Genomic DNA, 18,922 nt, shown 5'->3' with positions numbered 1-18,922 from the left:
CTTATCTTCCTTTAGCTGCTATTGTTGGTGATTTCATTTGTATGCATGGAGGTATTGGTCCACAACTCCAAACAGTTGAACAAATTGCTGCTCTAAAAAGACCCATAGAATTTTGCACAGATGTTGTAGAACCAATCGTTTGGAGTGATCCAAAACCTGAGCTTAATATGACTTATTTTGCATCACCACGCGGCCATGGATACTATTTCAATGAAGAAGCCCTTAAAACATTTTTAACACGAAATAACTTAAGAGGACTCATTAGAGGACACCTTTTCGTCGACGGAGTTTCCATAATGTTTAATGGCGCATGTATTACCGTATTCTCTGCCTCCAACTATGTTCCAGAAATGGAAAATAATTCTGGCATATTATATATCGATGAAGAAAACAATTATATTCCTATAGAATACTCTCCTCTGAATACACCAAAGCGCCGCATAGCAGAAAAAGTAATTCCATCCCTACCGATGTATGGCACTCCACAGAAAAGCGCTTTACTGATACCAAAGATAGTTAAGTGTGAAAAAGCGGTCAAGGTTAATAATTTCGCGGTTAATAGACCGCGGAGTATGTCGGTTAATGTTCCATTTGATAGAAGTAGTATATGTTGAAAGGTTGTGTGACTTTTTTTGTAAACGTAAGAATTCATACAATATTGAACGATTTTGTATCATTTTTTTTAACATATGAAGTAAAAAATGTATGATTCTTACGGTTTTTATTCTTACGTTTTTGAATAAATCAAGATTTAAAAAATTTTCAAAATTGTAAGACATTTACACTCAGCCCATACATAATGAAATAAAAAATAATTTTTTTAAAAAAATAAACCATTAAAAAATTAACATTAATTTTAAAATAATTTATCTTTTATCTTTTATAAAAGAAGCTATATATAGATGATGTCAGATATTCCGCGATTAATTAAACAAGTGTTTAAATCATGAATGGAATCAATGGAGTCATAATCAAAGACCTCATAAATGAGTAAAAGAAATTAGAAACTAATGATTATTTGAATTTATGAAATCAATTATTTGATTCATTCTTTCTTCAATAATTTCTATTCTTTTTGTTAAATCATCTATTTTCATTAATGAGGTGATTCTTGATTGAGGAATAGATTTCAAACTAACCACTCCTTTTATTTTTGAAATTTTGAATCCATCAACTTTAAACATTTTATTCAATTTACACGTTGTCAATTCTTCAAATAATTTTTTATTGTTAGCATAATAGTCATTAAATTCTTCAACAGATGAAAAAATTTTTATTTCAGTAATTGGTTTAACAACGTTTATTTTTTGTTTATCATCTTTACTTTCATTTATTTCTTCCTCCTCTGTTTCATTTATTTTTAAAATCGGTTTCATTTATCATTAAATAAAAATTAGAATATAAGTGATGAAATATATTTTTTAATTAATATTAAATCAGAAATGGCGGCAGGATTCTTTAAAAAATTATGGGAAGGAATTAAGAAAGCTGCGGGTTGGGTTCATAAAAATATTATTAAACCCGTTGCAAACTTTTTGGCACCAGTAGCGAAAACGGCAGGAACTATCATAGGTGGAGTATTAGGTACTAAAGCAGGTAATCCGGCGATGGGAGCACAAGCAGGTAACACAATTGGTGGAATAGCTGAAGGAATACTTAATAAAATAGGGGGTAGATAGTGGAAAAATAAATAAATATTATTTTTATCTTAGTATCGGTTGAAGTCTTTGATAAACTTTTTCTCCTTTATTTAATATTTCTCTTATTGGGGCGGCTTTTGGTGTTATTGATTCAGCAACGTCACTAATTGCTTCTTTATTCTTAAATATCCAATTTGCTCCTTTCTTCATTGTTTCCCAAACTTTATGCGCTCCTCTTTTTACTTTATCCCATAATTTTTTAAAGAATCCTGCAGCCATAGTTGATTATTTCATTAAAATTAAAAATTCATTTTCATCTTTTAATTTTGATTTTTTATTTATTAATAAATGACGACTAACTATTTAGTGCCAAACACTAAACCGATTAATGGAAATGTGTTTCATTCATTCGAAAAGATAAATGAAATATTCGCAAAGAATGACGGTAGAAGATATTATAGAGAACTTGAAAGTTCATGCTATGACTCTGATGCTCCATATTTTGATGATAAACAAACTCATTTAAGAATTACAAATCCGGCTCATGATGTGAACCAATTAGGTGACACATATATTAAACGCAAAGTTAAAGCAACTCTAGTTTCAAATAAAGCTTTCACATGTGATGCCGCTTTTAAATGCATGCGTTTATTCGTTGGTTACAAATCATCAAATCAAAGCTTTAAACAATTAGAAGTAGAAACCGAAAGAGGTGATGCCGGTTATCTTCAGATGGATTGCGCCCGTGAATCTTTCGCATTTGCAACATATAAACCAAAATCAGAAAGGAAAGTTAAAAAGTTTGTTCATTCGTTATATAATAATGTTCAAAATATGATAACTCAGTATGTGGTAAATATATTGACCCTTCAGAAGTTTTCAAGAACGCAAATGAAGAAGTTGATATCACTTTTGATATGATTATTCCGGTAAATGATTTGTTAGCATTTCAGGCGTTCGATGATTATCCTAAATCATTTGGTGAAATCATTCTTAAATATTATGTTTTCAGGGATACTTTAGTATTTTGTCAGGTTGACCGTTAAGAGTTGCTGATTTACAAAATTACGTTTATGAAAAGATAACTGATGAAAATTATGAAAAGATTATGAATCATGTTTATAAATATGATCGCAAATTCCAACAAATCGGACTTCCTGCCAAATTAATTACAAGCTTAGCCGCTACATCTGCTGACGCAACAGTTGATAACGTTATTATTTCATGCACAAAGATGGAAGTTTTAGAGGATAAATGCATTACACCAGGATATGGTTTAATTGAAGAATCAATTAAAGCAATACCACGTTTATTCAGTAAGGAAGATCCATTCATGATTCCAGCTCAACATATTGACGTTCGTTCACTAAATGGAGGTTGCATCACTCCTGAAGGTATCAGCTCAGATTTCTCATACGCTCTTCATAATGTTACAGATGTTGTGTTAACATTTCCGAAGAATGCAATGCAAAGAACAGTTTTAGAAAATCCAATGCTTCGAGGTCTTCAGGTCACTATAGATTCCAGAAACTTCCCCGATCAAGCGATGACCACAGTGGGTGACATATTCTTTACACGTATGCTTCAAGCTTCTGATTTAGATGGAGTGAATGAATGCACGGAAGAATACGAGGACTCATTAACTAGACCACTGAATGATGATAATGGCACACCATTAGCTAGAACATGGAAAGACCAAACTTCATTCTTATGCACTATTCCAGTTCAACGTGATGGAGCAGGTATATTCTTTGATGGATTAGAAACTTTCAATTCACAAGTTACAGTACAAGTGAAAGCATATCCAATCATTCAGGGTGAAAATGACACTTACTGTTCAAAGGTGACAAATCCTCCTCAGGTTTGGTTTACTAGGACTACATATTGGATATGGACACCGGACGAAGGTTTGAAATATCATCCAACAGGTACACCACCACAGTATAGAAGTTCATATGATGAAATATTGATGAATAGAAATGTTTAAAATTATAAATTTATTTTTGATTAAATGGATTTAAATTCATCCACCCCTTATGAAGAATTAACAGATGTATATAATACCTACATAGATGATATGATTAATGAAGCATTGAGTGATAATAGAAATGCTCTATCTAAGGAAAAATTAATGAAAATTCCATATTCTGAATGTTATTTAAATTCAATCACTGCAGCAATTGGTAAACAAAATAAAGGTAAAACATTAACGATATTAAAACAAATTATCATTATTGCTAACACTTCACCCCATTCACATGTGTTAATTTATATCAACCGTTCAGGTTCACCTTCAGATGATACATTTGAATCTTTAAAGCATTTAATCAAAATTCCAATTATTTATTTATCACAAGAAGAAGCAGAAGATTATTTAAAAAACTTTTTAATGTATAAAGAATTATATAATACAATCAAGAAGCAAGGATTAGAGGATAAAATTATTGATAAACAACGGGATGAATTATTTGAAACACTTTCTATTTCAAATTTTGATAGAGAATTTTTGCATTCACTCATTTTTCTAGATGATGCAGTGAAATCAAAACTAATAACAAATGAGAAATCATATTTTAATCAGTTATTAACTCAATGTCGACACATTCAGTGTTCATTCTTCATGGCTGTTCAATACTTCAAAGCATTAAGCACAAACATTAAATCAAATCTATCAACCCTTTTCATTTTCAGTGGGTTTAGTCGTCAACAGTTGAACGTTATGCTTTATCAAGTGAATTTACCAATGAGCATTAATGAACTTTGCACACAATATCAGCAATTAGGTGAACATGGAAAAATAATAGTTGATTTAAATAAAGGAAGTGTTAAATTTGATTAACTTTTTATAATTAATTTTTATTTTTTATTTATAATTAAACATGACAGAAATTGCAAATCTTCTACAGGTTCCATTAAAACAAGGGACAAACAAAAAGGGTGCATATAATAGAACTATGAAAGTTCCAGACGGAATGAAAGAATTAGTCCACATTGTTGCTGGTCTTCAAAAAGATGTTAAACAAATGAGAAACGTTTTAACATTACCAGAAGCTCAAGCATATGCCAAACGTCATGGACCAAATTGGGAAGCACACGAAGCAGACATTACAGGACCAAATGGAAAGCCTGATGGAATAAATGAAGTCTTTGTTACTGATGGTCAAGGAAATATTAAAGTCATAAATGGGTATAAATTAACAATGACGGATTATCCTAAACGTAAAGCATATAATGAACGTTATCCTATGAAATTTGATGAAAATGGAAAAGCTGTTAAACAATACATTGGAGAAGGTGAAAATGGTCCGATGTATTCATACCGTCATAATCCATATTCTTATTTCAATGAAGAATTAAATGCTGTTGAAGAGGGACCGGATGGATTACCACGATATGTTAATCAGTTTGATGATCAATATGCAAATATTAGACCTGAAATTCCAGCTAAGAAATTCTTTAAAGTTGCTTTATTCGATCCAGTGTTCAATGAACAGAAAGAAGCAATGAAAGCAGAATTTAAACCAATTCAAGTGGCAAGAATTTCTTCATCTTCACTTTCAGAAGCGTTCAAGGAATTGATAAAGAAACCACTTTATTCTCAACAAGGTTATAACTTTGATTTAATTAAAGAAAGTGATAGACGTAAATTAGAAAAATCAGATGGTTTTAAGAATGCATGTAATGAAATGATTAAAGATATTGTAAATGATAAAATAAGACTGGAAGAAACTCAAAACACTATCAATAACATAATTGGTGCAGTTACAAAGAAAGTATAAGCAAACAAGGATGAACCTTGGGATATTACCGTAACAACTAAATAAAACTTTAAATATATTTCTTTTTTTTATTCAATTATAAATGAGAAGACGTTTCACAAGTCAAAAGAACACTAACGCAAAAGCAGAGATTACGGTTGGTTATAACGTAAATGATGATAAATCACGAATTATTCAAAATGTTAAAGTTAATGTTAGCCCCGAATTAACAAGGTCAGCAACACAGTCCAATTTATTAACTCGTGACTTACCAAAGAATGAGGAGGAGCAAAATAAAGAAGATGGAGACCCAATCATTTTATCTGAACCTGGTAAAGAACCCGTTGAAATCCCCACATATCCAACATACCCCCCGCCTCTTTCATCAAACATCGAGAACCCAGGAATCTACGATTCCAGTCGCAATGCGCCATATAAAGTAGACATTAATTCTGAATTAATGAAAATTTACCGTGATATAATAATTAATAATTATGATTCAATAATAAATTTAATTGATCAATCCGGTTTAATTATTTTACCTTATGAATCATTAATTCACATTATCGCCATTCTTTGTGATGTTCAAGATTCAGACGTTAAGATTCAATTTTTCATAGATGATGAGGTTTCATGCTGCGGAACAGTTGCAAAAATAAATCCTATAAAGGATATTAGCACAATTAAGATATCAAAGAACGGAGCAACAACTGAACTACATTTAACTTATAAATAACATATACAATAAAATAGTTGATGAATATAAAATATCACTTGAAAAATTCTTTGTTAAGGCTATTTAATATTCAAGCATTAACATTATCGAATAATAATCCTTTGAATCATAATCAATAATAATTGACCTTTCACCAGTTTCTATCGTTTGTTTTATTTCTTTTTGTTCCCCACTATCTGGATCGGTCATTGTAATTGTTTTTGTTATAGTATCAGCTTTATCTTTAACTTCAATCTTTTTTCCATCAGGATATTTAAACCAAAATTCCAAAAATTCGATATTGTCAATCTGTTCATATTTTAATCTATCAATTACATTTTTAATACCATCTGAAAATCTTATGAAATGGTCATTATATGGGTTTGATTGAACTAAATTTGAATGAAGTGAAATATAACCTGTTGATGAATATGACATTGACTCATATTTTCTGAAAACACTAAAATTTATAACATGAATGAATTTCTTATTCGTTGAATTTATGAATTCTTGAGGTAATCTTATTCTAGTTTTATTTATCACTGGAAAATAACGCTTTACCATATTTTTAATCGTAATAAAAATGTCAATTATCAATATTATTTCGAATAATAGCTGTGAATTAAATTTAACAGTTAGCGGAATTTATAATGTTACTCTCGTTTCTGTGAGTGGTAAATTTAATCCCATTCTTTTAGACCCTTCAGATTATATATCATTTATTAAAGATGACCTTGAAAAACGTATGATATGTATATAAATAATGTGATAGCGAAATGGGATATTAACATGATTTTAAGTTATTTAAATGAATCATTTATCGTATGGTATGAAGAAAATTTTAAATCAAAACCCGATAAACTTTTTGAACTTGATGAAATAAATAACCTTATTAAATTCCCGCTGAAAATTAAATTTTGTACTCCTCATCTTCGTTCATTGTTGGGGATATTAAATTTTGAAAAAGATGTTGGGGATGTTTTGTATTCTGACACTGGTTCCAATTTCATTTTAATCAAATGTGATAAAGTTAATACCCCAATGAGATTTTCACATCAAACATTAGACCCTAACTCTTACCCATCAATACAAAACATTTTATCCATCAACTTAAACACATTTTCTTTATCATATCCGTTTCAATTATCCGGGAATTCATTTATTCTTCATTCAAAAGATTTATCAAATATTAAATTTAGAATAACTGACCTATTTGATTGTGATTTAGAATTCATGAATGAAATATTATGGCAATTTCAAATAGAAAAAATAGCTGATGAGATAACAGATTAAATATTTATTTTTAAATCATAATAAATGATTAAACAACAGCAACCACAGCAACTTAAGGCACAAAGCACCCAGGTCCCTCAGACCATTACATACGCCATATATGCATATAATTCAAAGACGGCAGAACAAACGCAAAGGTTGAAATATGGAGATTTGGAGATAGTATTGAAAAATGACCATTTCGAATTCGTTTGCAAGGGTGGTGCAGTGATATCAAATATAAAAGAAATTTTATTTATGAATTCAAAAATTAAAGGTATAACGGATGATATAACATCAATTCCACTAGAAGAACAAAGATATTACGCATTAAATGCATTTCCTAAAGTTTTGAAGATTGGAAGATTTAATTTAAATGAGGAATTCATAGAAGGTTTCCTAAATGACATAATGAAGAAGGCAGATAAGGAATATGTTGATAGTGAATTAATGAAGAAAGCAAATTTGGTTTATGTTGATAGTGAGTTAAATAAGAAAGCGGATAAGGAATATGTGGATAGTGAGTTAATGAAGAAGGCAAATTTGGTTTACGTTGATGAAAAAGATAATGAAATTAAAGAAAGGGTTGAATGGTATCATGAATGGACATCAAAGATTTTAAAAACTAAAGCTGATACAGGATGGGTTTCAGGATGTTTAGACCTTAAAGCGGATAAGGAATATGTTAACGATGAGTTAAATAAGAAATCGGATAAGGAATATGTGGATAGTGAGTTAAATAAGAAAGCTAATATATCATTTGTTAATGAAGAAATAAAACAATCAGAGGTCTATTTTACTCCACCATTTTTAAATTTTATGAAATCATCAGATAAAACCTTTGATATAGATTCTTTTGAATGGATATGTTTCGATGGAGTGACCATGTATTTAAAAACTATGAATCATTTACTCCATCTGTTTTGAATCCTGATACACGAGAGCCAATCATTAATCCAATAATTTTATATGTTGAATATAATAACTGTATATTTATGGGAATGATAACGGTTGGAGATGATTTTTACCCTTGTTATTCATTCGATTGTATCCAATGGTTCAAATGTAATTTAAATCAAGATGCTAAATTTAAATATTCAAATAATCCTATTAGATGTGTTAATAATAAATGGGTACTAATTTATGAAGTCAATCAAATTTTCATTAGTGAGGATGGGATAAATTATTATATGTTTAGTATGATGTCATCAGATTTGAAAATTGATTATACAAGTAAGTGGTATTACATTAACAACATGTATTTTATCCTACAAAATGATAAAATTTATAGATCATCTTCAATACCACAAGGTCAATTTGAACAAATTTTTCAAGCTGATGGAGACATTGAAGCTTTATGTTATGGATCAAATGTTTATGTTCTCGTTTCAAGTAGAATGGTCTATTCATATCCTGTAAGTTATAACAGACATATTTATTTATCACAGGATTTATCAAATTGGGAATTGGTTTATTCATTCACTCCAAAATTTACTCGAAATTATAGATTTACAAATTTATTTTATATTGATGGGTATTTCATTGCTTTAGGATGTGGTGATTTAGTAAATATTAGTAGTGATGGAAGAAACTGGTCTGAAATCACAAAATTTCAAGATGTTAGAAAAGCAATTTTCAAAAATAATACGTTAATATTGATAACAAGACCAGTTTTAAATACTCACCAATATTCAATATTATATAATAAATTCAATATTCATAATGGATTAAATACAATTCTTGAGATGATTTACCCCATTGGTTCTATTTATACGTCAATGAACTCAACAAATCCAGCAACAGTTCTGGGTTTCGGTACGTGGGAGCAGATTGTAGATAAATTCCTCTATTGTGCTAATAGTTCAAAGGAAACAGGAGGTTCGAAGAAAATTAAAGAAGCAAACCTTCCACCACACACTCATACAGGAACTACAAACTTTTCTGGCGACCATAGCCACTCATTAAGAGACCACCCATTATACAACTCAGAGTATGAAGCTGGCTATGACGTTTTATCTCCAGATTATAACCATTCAGCAAAAAAGACTTTTCGACAAACTGAACCAGGAGGAAATCATGTCCATACTTTCACAACAAATCCAACAGGCTTGGGTAAAGATTACATGCCACCATTTGTGACTGTATTCGCATGGTACCGAGTTTATTGAATGAACTAAATATATTTTATGTCTGTAATTAATTAGGTAATGAAGTAATGGATGAACTGCAGAAATATATTTTATCGTTAATGTTTACGTTAATGGTTTCAGGTTATTCAATAATGACTTATTTTTGAAGAACTGAAGGTGTCACCAGGTCACCATGTGTCACCAGGTCATTTATCTTCTCTGAAAAAATGTGACAACATGACATTTAGACAACAGTCATGGAAATATATTTTATCGTGAATGTTTACGTTAATGTTTACGTTAATGGTTTCAGGTTATTCAATAATTAATTATTTTTGAAGAACTGAAGGTGTCACCAGGTCACCATGTGTCACCAGGTCATTTATCTTCTCTGAAAAAATGTGACAACATGACATTTAGACAACAGTCCTGGAAATATGATGCAGTTCAAAAATAAAGTTAGTTTTAAAATTATTTTAATTTTTTTATTTTGTATGTAAGAACAGAAATGTCAGTCGAAGCACAGACATTCACGAACAAATCTAATGGCGAAACATTCACAAAAGGCACTTATAATGGTATTGAAGTCTTACGTAGAGACAAGGATGGTTACATTAATGCAACAAAGATGGCAAGAGAAGCGGGAAGGTTAAACCATTTAAACAGATTTCTCAATAGTGCTAAAATGCAGGAAATTCTTGAGTTTTGGTTGAAAGAATACGGTCGAGCCAAAAGTGGCTCAACCTCAAAACAAGCTTTTTATGAGCTTACTAAGGGTGTTATAAATGAATTCAAAGGTATTTACATACATCCTGACCTCGTTCATTTTGTTGCTGAATGGTGCTCTGTAAAGTATGCATTTTATGTCAAAGATATTATGGACTCCATAGACAAGAAAGTTCATGAGAAATTAGATGAAGAAGAACTCGAAGATACAGTAGAGAATGCTAAACATTTGTTTGAAGAAGAAGTTAGAAAAACGTGTGAAAAACAATTAGAACATGAACGTGAGAAATGTTATGGTTATAGAGATTCTTCATACGAACTAGACCAATGGGAACAAGAAGATTTAAAGAGAGAATTTAGAGAATATGAACTCGCTAAGATAGCATTAGAAACTGCAGAAAAGAAGTTAAAAGTTTGGGGTCGTTTTGTACAAAAATATTGTGAGTAAATGAACAATTTATTTTTGTCATAAACGACCAAAAATATATTTTATCGTTAATGTTTACGTTAATGGTTTCAGGTTATTCAATAATGACTTATTTTTGAAGAACTGAAGGTGTCACCAGGTCATTTATCTTCTCTGAAAAAATGTGACAACATGACATTTAGACAACATTTACGAAAATTTGATGCAGTCCAAAAATAAAGTTAGTTTTAAAATTATTTTTATTTTTTTATTCCTATATAAATGACAGCAACAAACAACAACAGCAACAACAACAACTATATCGTTTCTGATGAACAAGTTATTGATTCATTAGCTGAGGAATTAGTTGTGGCAGAAACTAAAACCCTCAACGAAAGAATTGGTGAAAACAAGATTGATTTACATAACTACCTCAAACATGATGGAGGAAGAGGAAGGAAAACTGGTACAGCTTTATTAGTAAATAAAATTTCAAATTTAACGATTATAGATGTTGATATCAATAAATCGTACAATGATGAACTTAAAGAAACAGTTGGAAAAGACATTTTATCAAAACTTTCGGATAAAGATGTTATCGTTAAAACCGCATCAGGAGGTCTTCACATTTATTGCAACACTAATTTCTTCTATGCAGTTTCGAACAGAATGATTAAATGTTATTCTTGCAATGATTATGATATTGACATAATGACTTCTATGGATGATTCAAAGCGTTCATTAGTGGTTATGGCTGAATCAAGAGTTCGCAAGAATGCATCAGAACCAATCAATACATACTCATTCATTCGTGGAAGTTATGATTCAACATTAACTAGAACAGTGAATGATATATTAAATGATTTGAATATTAAGGTAAGAGTTGAACAGAAGAACGAAGAAATAAAGACTATCATGAATGAAAACAAAGATGTAAACATTGACGATAAACTAGCTCAGAGCATAGTTGATGGCATCTGTGATTTTGAAGTACATAATGACGGTGGAAACATGAATTTAGAAAAAGAAGTTACATTATTCACACTGTTTCAAGCAATTAATTCGTTACCGGATCATTTAATTAATGAAGCATACGATAACGTTTATAACTTCTGCAGTTTAACAGAAAATGCAAAAAGTAATTTTGAAAAAGCACGTAGTAGATATGCACATTTAATGACTTCTCCATTTGTTTTAGTGAAGATTCTAAAACTTTATCAAAAGGAATATTATGATGAATACGTTTTGCCTTTATTACGTAAGCCAAAAATAACATTTGATATAAAACTTGATGACTCGTTTTTGATAACAGATATTAGACGCAAGGCTGAAAATCATCAGTATAAAAACAGTTCTGAAGTAATTGAGGATTTATCACGTGTAATCCGTTTTGTAGATTGTGGAAATAAATATTTCATTCAAAAGGACTATAATATCCACGACAAAATGAATCAAATATCATTCGTTCTTCAGTCAAACATGAAAGAGTCACTCAAAATGATTAAATTATTTAAAGAAGAAGGTAAAACCATAACAGCATGGGACGTACTATTAAATCAATTGTCTTCATTAACCGTTAAGGGTGTTTGCTTTAAATCTGATTCCCCAGATGTTTTCTCAACGTTTCAGGGTTATAAATACAACGTTCTCGAAAAAGTAGATTACTCAAAAATTGAGATGTTTATGGATTTCATTAAAGAAGCCATTTGTGATAATAACGATGAAGTGTATAAATACCTTCTCGGCTGGATTGCATCAATGATTCAACATCCTGGAATCAAGAATGAAACAGCAATTATTTTGAAAGGACTTCAGGGAACAGGTAAAAACAGATTCACAGACATTATTTCTGAACTCCTCGCCGGTTATTCATGTAAAAACATTACCGAAATAAGTGAGCTAACGGGTAATTTCAACTCAGTAGTTGAAAATAAAATGTTTCTTGTACTTAATGAACTCAAGAATGTAGGTGAAGACAGACTCGCAAACTTCAACGCTTTGAAATCAATTATTACGGATAATGAGATTAGAATTAATGAAAAGAATCAACCCAGAAGAACAGCACAGAATGTTGCCAATTTCGTTTTCGTAACTAATAACGTTTACCCTGTCAAAATTGAAGTTGGAGACAGAAGATACGTGGTTTTAAGGGTCAATGGTAAATTCAAGGGTCAATTTAATTACTTCAAGAATTTGATGAATTCATGCACAAAGGAATTTTATGATAACCTTTTAACATATTTTATCAATTACGACCTTTCATCATTTAATGTACGAATCATACCGATGACTGAAGCCAAACAAGATTTAATTGAATTATCAACAAATCCTTTAGATGAATGGATAAATACACATTATGATGAATTGAGTGCAGGTATGACATGTAAAAATGCGCTATTCTGCAAACCATCAGACATGAAAGACAAGAATTTCCAAATGAGTATTAAGGATAAATGTGATAGGAAACAGATAAGAATAGATGGTAAACAAACATGGTATTATGTTTTGAAAGAAGAAATGAAAGGATTATATAAACAGGTTGAACCAAACGATAATGAGGAATCATTTACTGACGATGAAATACCTGTAAATGAGGCAGTATAAAGTATGATTGGAATTTATTTTTGCATTCTCTTGTACCTGTTGTCAAAATGTCATGTTGTCACATTTTTTCAGAGAAGATAAATGACCTGGTGACACATGGTGACCTGGTGACACCTTCAGTTCTTCAAAAATAAGTCATTATTGAATAACCTGTGTTGTTGTCTAAATGTCATGTTGTCACATTTTTTCAGAGAAGATAAATGACCTGGTGACACATGGTGACCTGGTGACACCTTCAGTTCTTCAAAATAAGTCATTATTGAATAACCTGTGTTGTTGTCTAAATGTCATGTTGTCACATTTTTTCAGAGAGATAAATGACCTGGTGACACATGGTGACCTGGTGACACCTTCAGTTCTTCAAAAATAAGTCATTATTGAATAACCTGTGTTGTTGTCTAAATGTCATGTTGTCACAAACTTTAGAACGGCATAATTTAAATTTTTATTTTTATCATAAATGAATACCCCACAAGCTCAAAATTTACCACGAATCATAACAAGGGAGGAAACGATAAAAATGATGCGAGAACTTGCTAAAAATAACAAACCACTAAAACTGAGAAAATGTGGTTATGCAGTAATGATGGAAAGAGAGATGTTGTCAAAGAGGAATAAAAATTAAATTTGGATTGAGTTTAAAAATTCATCTTTATTAAAATTCATCTCTTCCAATCAATTTATTTATTCTATTAAATTCTTTTATTTTTGCTTCACTCAGTTTAAGGATTGAACGGTAAGTTTCTAATTTTTCGATTATTTCTTTATCGTTTTCAGTTCCATTAGTTTTATGGGCATAACCCACCGCATTGTGGCTTCTTTTTGTAATAGCATATTTTTGATTTAATTCTGTTTAGTTTCTTTTTATATTCATCGTCTGGACTCTTGGCTGCTTGTTGTCACTCATTTCTTACGAAATAAAAAAAATTAAATATTATTTAAATATAATGGAGTAATAAAATAAATCGGAATTTCTATTAATTTATTGTCAACTTCAACTAATGCATTGCCGTTAATATATCTAACAAATTCAGCTATTGTGTCAAATCTTCGTCTTCTTTTTGTCATTGATTTATCAGTTTTTCCATAATCGAGATGAATTAAAACTTTATTTCCTTTGTTTAAAATTCATGAGCCCCGAATTAATTTGTTCACGTTTAACATCATTCAACCTTTACATTTGCTTTCTAATATATTCCCATTCTTTGAAATATCATTTTTCATTTCCACTGGTTTCATGTTTATAGTTCTATGCCATGTATTATTGTAATAATATACTAACTGCTGTATGATGGAGTCATGATTTCCATCCCAGTATATCTGACCGTTAACCCCTAACGCATCTCTAAGAGTTCTCATTACCGCATCAACTATTTTATTATGAAACGTATATGGAGAGGATGAAAAGTAAAAATTAATTTGTGGGAAATAATGAGCCATAGCTGCCTGAAATCCTTTATCACCATCACCCCTGATATTATCTACTCTTTCATGATCTAGTAAGTATGAATAGCTCTTCTTGTTTCCTGTTCTGTTTCCCTTTCACCGGAATGCAATATAAATATCTAGTGTTAATTTAATGGCGAATAAATAAGTAACGTTTCCTTTTGAATATTCTAAATGATCGATTTCGTATGAATATGGATATGGAGCAAATGAAGGGCGACTAAATTTTTCCTTTAACGGTTGAATTTTCGGGTCAATTGGTTTATTTAATATCTTGAAACCCTTTTTAAAATCTTTTTGCTTCTTTAATGTTTGAAATGGATATAATAAAGTGAATGATGAAGGATTAACTGAAGGAGGAGGCGGTACTGTCGTTAGAGGTTTTGGTGTTGCAAGTGGTTTAATTTTATCTGCTTTGATTTTGGATTTCATTCCTTCCTTCATTAATTCTGGATGTATTCTATTCATTTGTTTTAAATATGCTGTATATAAAGGTTTGATATACTTTCCCGCTTCGAGTTTATGTTGAAGGATGAATTCCAAAAGTTGATCTTCATTTAAAAGTCGGGCTGAATATGGTTTAACTAATGAATCATAAATTAAAGCTTGTGCTTCATTTATGGTCTGAAGGACCTGGGTGTTTTGTTCCTTTGGTTTTTGTGGCTCAGGATTATATAATTTATATAATTCATCAATATCTTCTTCTGTTAATACTTTATTTTTGAAATCTTTCAATTGTTTAAGTTGTGATTTAGTTTTTCCCTTTGAATATTCATTATTTTTAATTTTGTCTTTAATTTCAGAAATTATTTTATTATGATATTTCAAAATTTCATTTTTATAATATGGATAATAATATTCCATATCATCACCCGTTATATTGTTATCATATTTTTGGAGATATGCTTTTAAATCATAATAATCAAGAAAATTTTGATTAAGTACTAAATCAGCAATTAAATTTTTAAATCTGTGTTATCCATTTATATAAAAATAAAATCAATGTTTTAAGGGTGCCCACCTCTTTGAATCATAGTATCAAAACCATCATTAACGGTTCCTTTTGTCTCTTCTGTGGTATTTTATTAAATAAATGGCATACAACATCCATTTTCACAACATACAGCCTTAGTGTGGTTGCTCCTGTTAATGCAGTCTTACCAATTGTTAAGCGAGTCATTGACCATTTTTAAGTTGTAAATTAATATTCTGACCATCAAATATCAATTTATCATTTATTATATCCAAATAATTTTTTAGGTGTTAATTGTTTATTTTGTCGTAAACTAACACCTTTCATTTTTTGTGCAATCTTTTTAAAATCACTTCCATCAATTGAACCGTTGAATGATGTATAACACTTAGGACATAAAGCAACCATGTTATCACCTTGTTTCTCAATTGCTAAACCCAATAACTTTCTCTCATGTGCTTTTTCTTCAGCTTTATTCTTTAATTTAGGTTTAAATTTCTCATCAAAACAGAAGAAATCAAATGGTGCGAATTTGAAAATGTTTTTATCATAAAATTGTTTTATCAGTAACAATTGCTTGAAATGCTTGAGTGTTAGGAAGATTTGGGTCGCCAGCGATTGCCCAATAAGATGAATCAGTATCACCTTCAATGAAATGAAAACGATTAACATTCAAGCATTTATACATAAAATCATAAATGAAAACTAAATACCAGTATTTAGCATTATCTAAAGTGAAGAATGCCTCTTGTAAACATGTATCACATCTATAAAATCTATCTTTAAGCATCACTTGATACGTATCCTCTCCTATTTCTCTTATGTTTTTAAACTTATTTGACATACATGCAACGCGTGCCTTCTGTGCATTCATTATTTTAGTCTTTGCGTAATTTTGTGTATTCATTGCATCGTAACCATATGATCCATTAAGCGAAATCTTGCAAAATAAACTTTTTCCTTTATTTCCTTCTAATTCAGCCTTTTGTCTTTCGTTCATAAATTCTTTCGCAAATTCATTAAAACAAGTGTTTTTAGTAAATGTTAAAATTGATTGAATGTCATCAATGATAAAATTAAACCTGTCGATTAGATACCAAAGATAATAAGAAGAAAATGGTTGATATTGGTTGTGTGTTGATGCTAACTGAGTTAATTTCCTCTGTTTCTGGTCAACTGGTAGATTGTTTGATTTCATGTAATTATACATAAAACTGCCAATTGTTTTTTCATCTGTGATAATATCTAAGTTTCTTATTATCGGTAAAAAGTTTATGTAATCATTAATGTATTTTTCATCAATGTGACCCTTTACTTCAGCCACGAATAAAGTATTTTTCTTTCTAATAATTCCCAGTGCTTTTGCTTTCTTTGTTGCTGTATCACAAATGATAACACCATTCAATCTTCCCGGCATATACATTTTATGGTCAGTATATTGAATGAAATCATGAGGATTAGATGAAAATGATGAAGGATATAATGAATTAAAGTCAACTCCAACGAAATGAGTCATAATGTTGGTGGTGTCCTCATTTGATACAGTTTTAGTTTCTGGATTATATGAAAGTTTATTAATGTGCGTGATTCCTTTAAGATTAACACGATGTTGAACATTTGATAGACCACCAGTAATTCCATTACGGAGAATGTGATAAGCTTCAACTGAATCTAAAGTCATTGGTAAATTATTTTTTAATGCATAATTTCTTAAATTGATTCTTAAACGTTGAACATCTTCATCTTTATTTGATTTTACGACATTGCAATAACAACACATTAACTGACAATTTTCTTTGGTATGTGGTTTTTCATTATCGATTCTATCTAATGTTGGTTTATTTACATATGTAAACGCTTTACCACACATTTTGCATTTAGATGAAAGGATTAAATCGTGATAGTATTGATAGTCATCCATTGAAACATTGTTTTTGGTATCTCTTTTCGCCTTTTCATCTTGTTTCTTATATGATTCAATTTTATATTTCCAATACTTTTTCGTTAATTCAAAACTTGATTCCACATTTTCTTCTTCTGGATATGTTTCGTTAGGATTGAAGTTCTTATATGCTAACGCGTAACGAATCATTGATGCATTAGATGATAATGAAAGATTATGGAGCATGTCAATTTTATAAACAAATGTTTCTTCAATAATTTTATCAATTGGGTCAATCATAATTTCAACGTCTTTATTGCAATAATGAATAAAATATTCTAATCTATTCTCAAAATTTTTAGCATCATTGAGATATATTTGATAATCTGAATCGGATATTGTTTCTTGTGTTAATGCTGAATAAAATGAATCTTGAGTGAATGGTTCCTTTTTATATACCCAGATTTGCCTTACTTTTACCACTCCCCATGTAATTTCTGGGGAAAACGATAATTCATTTTTTTTATGGATGAATAGATCGTTTTCCTAGAAAGGACCTCATATCTCTGGCTAACAAGAGTGTCAGATCCTAAATAGGTTATTGATCTAGTGTACAAATCCAATAAAAGCCTATTTTTTTGGCTTTTTTGGTGCTCATTTTTTCGAAGATCTACATGAATATGGGAAACCATCGGATTTTTTTTGGTTAACCCACATCTTCATGTAGTCTGGACTATCTTTCCTCGAAGGACCTCTTTACGGGTGTAAAAACTCATAAAGTTCTCAAAAGATTCATTCTCGATCTCCATGCTGAAAGAATTTACAATAAAAAAGAGATCTACGCATCAAACTACAGCCATAAATGAACTGAACCCCTAAAGCTCAGCTCTTAGTTTATCAAAAACGTCGAAATCCTTCTCATTGCAATCAAATTTTCTCAATAACTCATAAGAAAAATCGAATTTTGATTAAGCCGATGTTATAGGTATCACAAATACTACAAACTTGAGCAATATCGAAATTGCCAGCAAAAGTTTGAAATTGCATTGCTCATATTTGTTTTGTAAACTAAAAATCTGCTTATATTATTCATTAATTTTTTATATATTATTCATATACTTTAATAAAAACAATACTATTTCACCTTAAAAAATGAATTTCATAAGTCAATATTATTTTTTTGAAAATGTATCAATTTTCGATTAAAACAACATGAGAATAAAATTTACGCAAAATTATTTTAAAAAATGGTTTTAAAAATTTACAATTGATGAAGAATAAGATTGCAAGAAGTTTTGAAGTTTAATTTTAAGAAAAAAAAATTCGGATATTATTCATGGATCTAAGTAATCTGATATTTGAGTATCGGCA

At 30.1% G+C, this 18,922-nt stretch overlaps 9 protein-coding genes and 3 pseudogenes across 12 annotated transcripts, besides 1 other annotated feature; 8 read left to right on the top strand and 4 right to left on the bottom strand.

Annotated features, from left to right (window-relative positions):
• Nucleotides 1-41: 41 nt before the first annotated feature.
• Nucleotides 42-614, top strand: TVAGG3_1015840 (phosphoprotein phosphatase protein; the record flags this gene model as incomplete). The annotated part of the gene is made up of 1 exon (XM_001304199.1): nt 42-614. One exon carries the CDS (start codon nt 42-44, stop codon nt 612-614), a length of 573 nt encoding a protein of 190 aa, XP_001304200.1.
• A 1,089-nt stretch (nt 615-1,703) lies between these two features.
• Nucleotides 1,704-1,919, bottom strand: TVAGG3_1015830 (uncharacterized protein; the record flags this gene model as incomplete). Its single annotated transcript, XM_051254674.1, has 1 exon — nt 1,704-1,919. One exon carries the CDS (start codon nt 1,917-1,919, stop codon nt 1,704-1,706), a length of 216 nt encoding a protein of 71 aa, XP_051080248.1.
• A 1,132-nt stretch (nt 1,920-3,051) lies between these two features.
• Nucleotides 3,052-14,912: a mobile genetic element.
• On the top strand, nt 4,030-4,479 carry TVAGG3_1015820 (uncharacterized protein; the record flags this gene model as incomplete). Its single annotated transcript, XM_051254673.1, has 1 exon — nt 4,030-4,479. One exon carries the CDS (start codon nt 4,030-4,032, stop codon nt 4,477-4,479), a length of 450 nt encoding a protein of 149 aa, XP_051080247.1.
• Nucleotides 4,520-5,419, top strand: TVAGG3_1015810 (uncharacterized protein; the record flags this gene model as incomplete). The annotated part of the gene is made up of 1 exon (XM_051254672.1): nt 4,520-5,419. The coding sequence occupies one exon, from the start codon at nt 4,520-4,522 to the stop codon at nt 5,417-5,419; it is 900 nt and encodes a 299-aa protein (XP_051080246.1).
• Nucleotides 5,502-6,201, top strand: TVAGG3_1015800 (annotated as a pseudogene). Its single transcript has one exon. A coding segment is annotated over exon 1 (700 nt).
• TVAGG3_1015790 (uncharacterized protein) lies at nt 7,716-8,312 on the top strand (the record flags this gene model as incomplete). Its single annotated transcript, XM_001304200.2, has 1 exon — nt 7,716-8,312. A coding segment is annotated over one exon (597 nt), but the record flags the coding sequence as incomplete, so codon positions are not given.
• On the top strand, nt 8,585-9,553 carry TVAGG3_1015780 (keratin-associated protein family; the record flags this gene model as incomplete). The annotated part of the gene is made up of 1 exon (XM_001304201.1): nt 8,585-9,553. One exon carries the CDS (start codon nt 8,585-8,587, stop codon nt 9,551-9,553), a length of 969 nt encoding a protein of 322 aa, XP_001304202.1.
• TVAGG3_1015770 (uncharacterized protein) lies at nt 10,023-10,688 on the top strand (the record flags this gene model as incomplete). Its single annotated transcript, XM_051254671.1, has 1 exon — nt 10,023-10,688. The coding sequence occupies one exon, from the start codon at nt 10,023-10,025 to the stop codon at nt 10,686-10,688; it is 666 nt and encodes a 221-aa protein (XP_051080245.1).
• TVAGG3_1015760 (uncharacterized protein) lies at nt 11,358-13,250 on the top strand (the record flags this gene model as incomplete). The annotated part of the gene is made up of 1 exon (XM_051254670.1): nt 11,358-13,250. The coding sequence occupies one exon, from the start codon at nt 11,358-11,360 to the stop codon at nt 13,248-13,250; it is 1,893 nt and encodes a 630-aa protein (XP_051080244.1).
• A 127-nt stretch (nt 14,913-15,039) lies between the features above and the next one.
• Nucleotides 15,040-15,679, bottom strand: TVAGG3_1015740 (annotated as a pseudogene). Its single transcript has one exon. A coding segment is annotated over exon 1 (640 nt).
• Nucleotides 15,680-15,910: 231 nt separating this feature from the next.
• TVAGG3_1015730 lies at nt 15,911-17,070 on the bottom strand (annotated as a pseudogene). The gene has a single exon. A coding segment is annotated over exon 1 (1,160 nt).
• A 97-nt stretch (nt 17,071-17,167) lies between these two features.
• TVAGG3_1015720 (DNA/RNA polymerase superfamily) lies at nt 17,168-17,797 on the bottom strand (the record flags this gene model as incomplete). The annotated part of the gene is made up of 1 exon (XM_051254669.1): nt 17,168-17,797. A coding segment is annotated over one exon (630 nt), but the record flags the coding sequence as incomplete, so codon positions are not given.
• Between the last annotated feature and the right edge of the window lie 1,125 nt (nt 17,798-18,922).

The sequence above is a fragment of the Trichomonas vaginalis genome, chromosome I, assembly GCF_026262505.1.
Source record: "Trichomonas vaginalis G3 chromosome I, whole genome shotgun sequence".
Classification (NCBI taxonomy): domain Eukaryota; phylum Parabasalia; order Trichomonadida; family Trichomonadidae; genus Trichomonas; species Trichomonas vaginalis.
The sequence above is the reverse complement of the archived record's forward strand: the minus strand, read 5'-3'. Positions and strand labels throughout refer to the sequence as shown.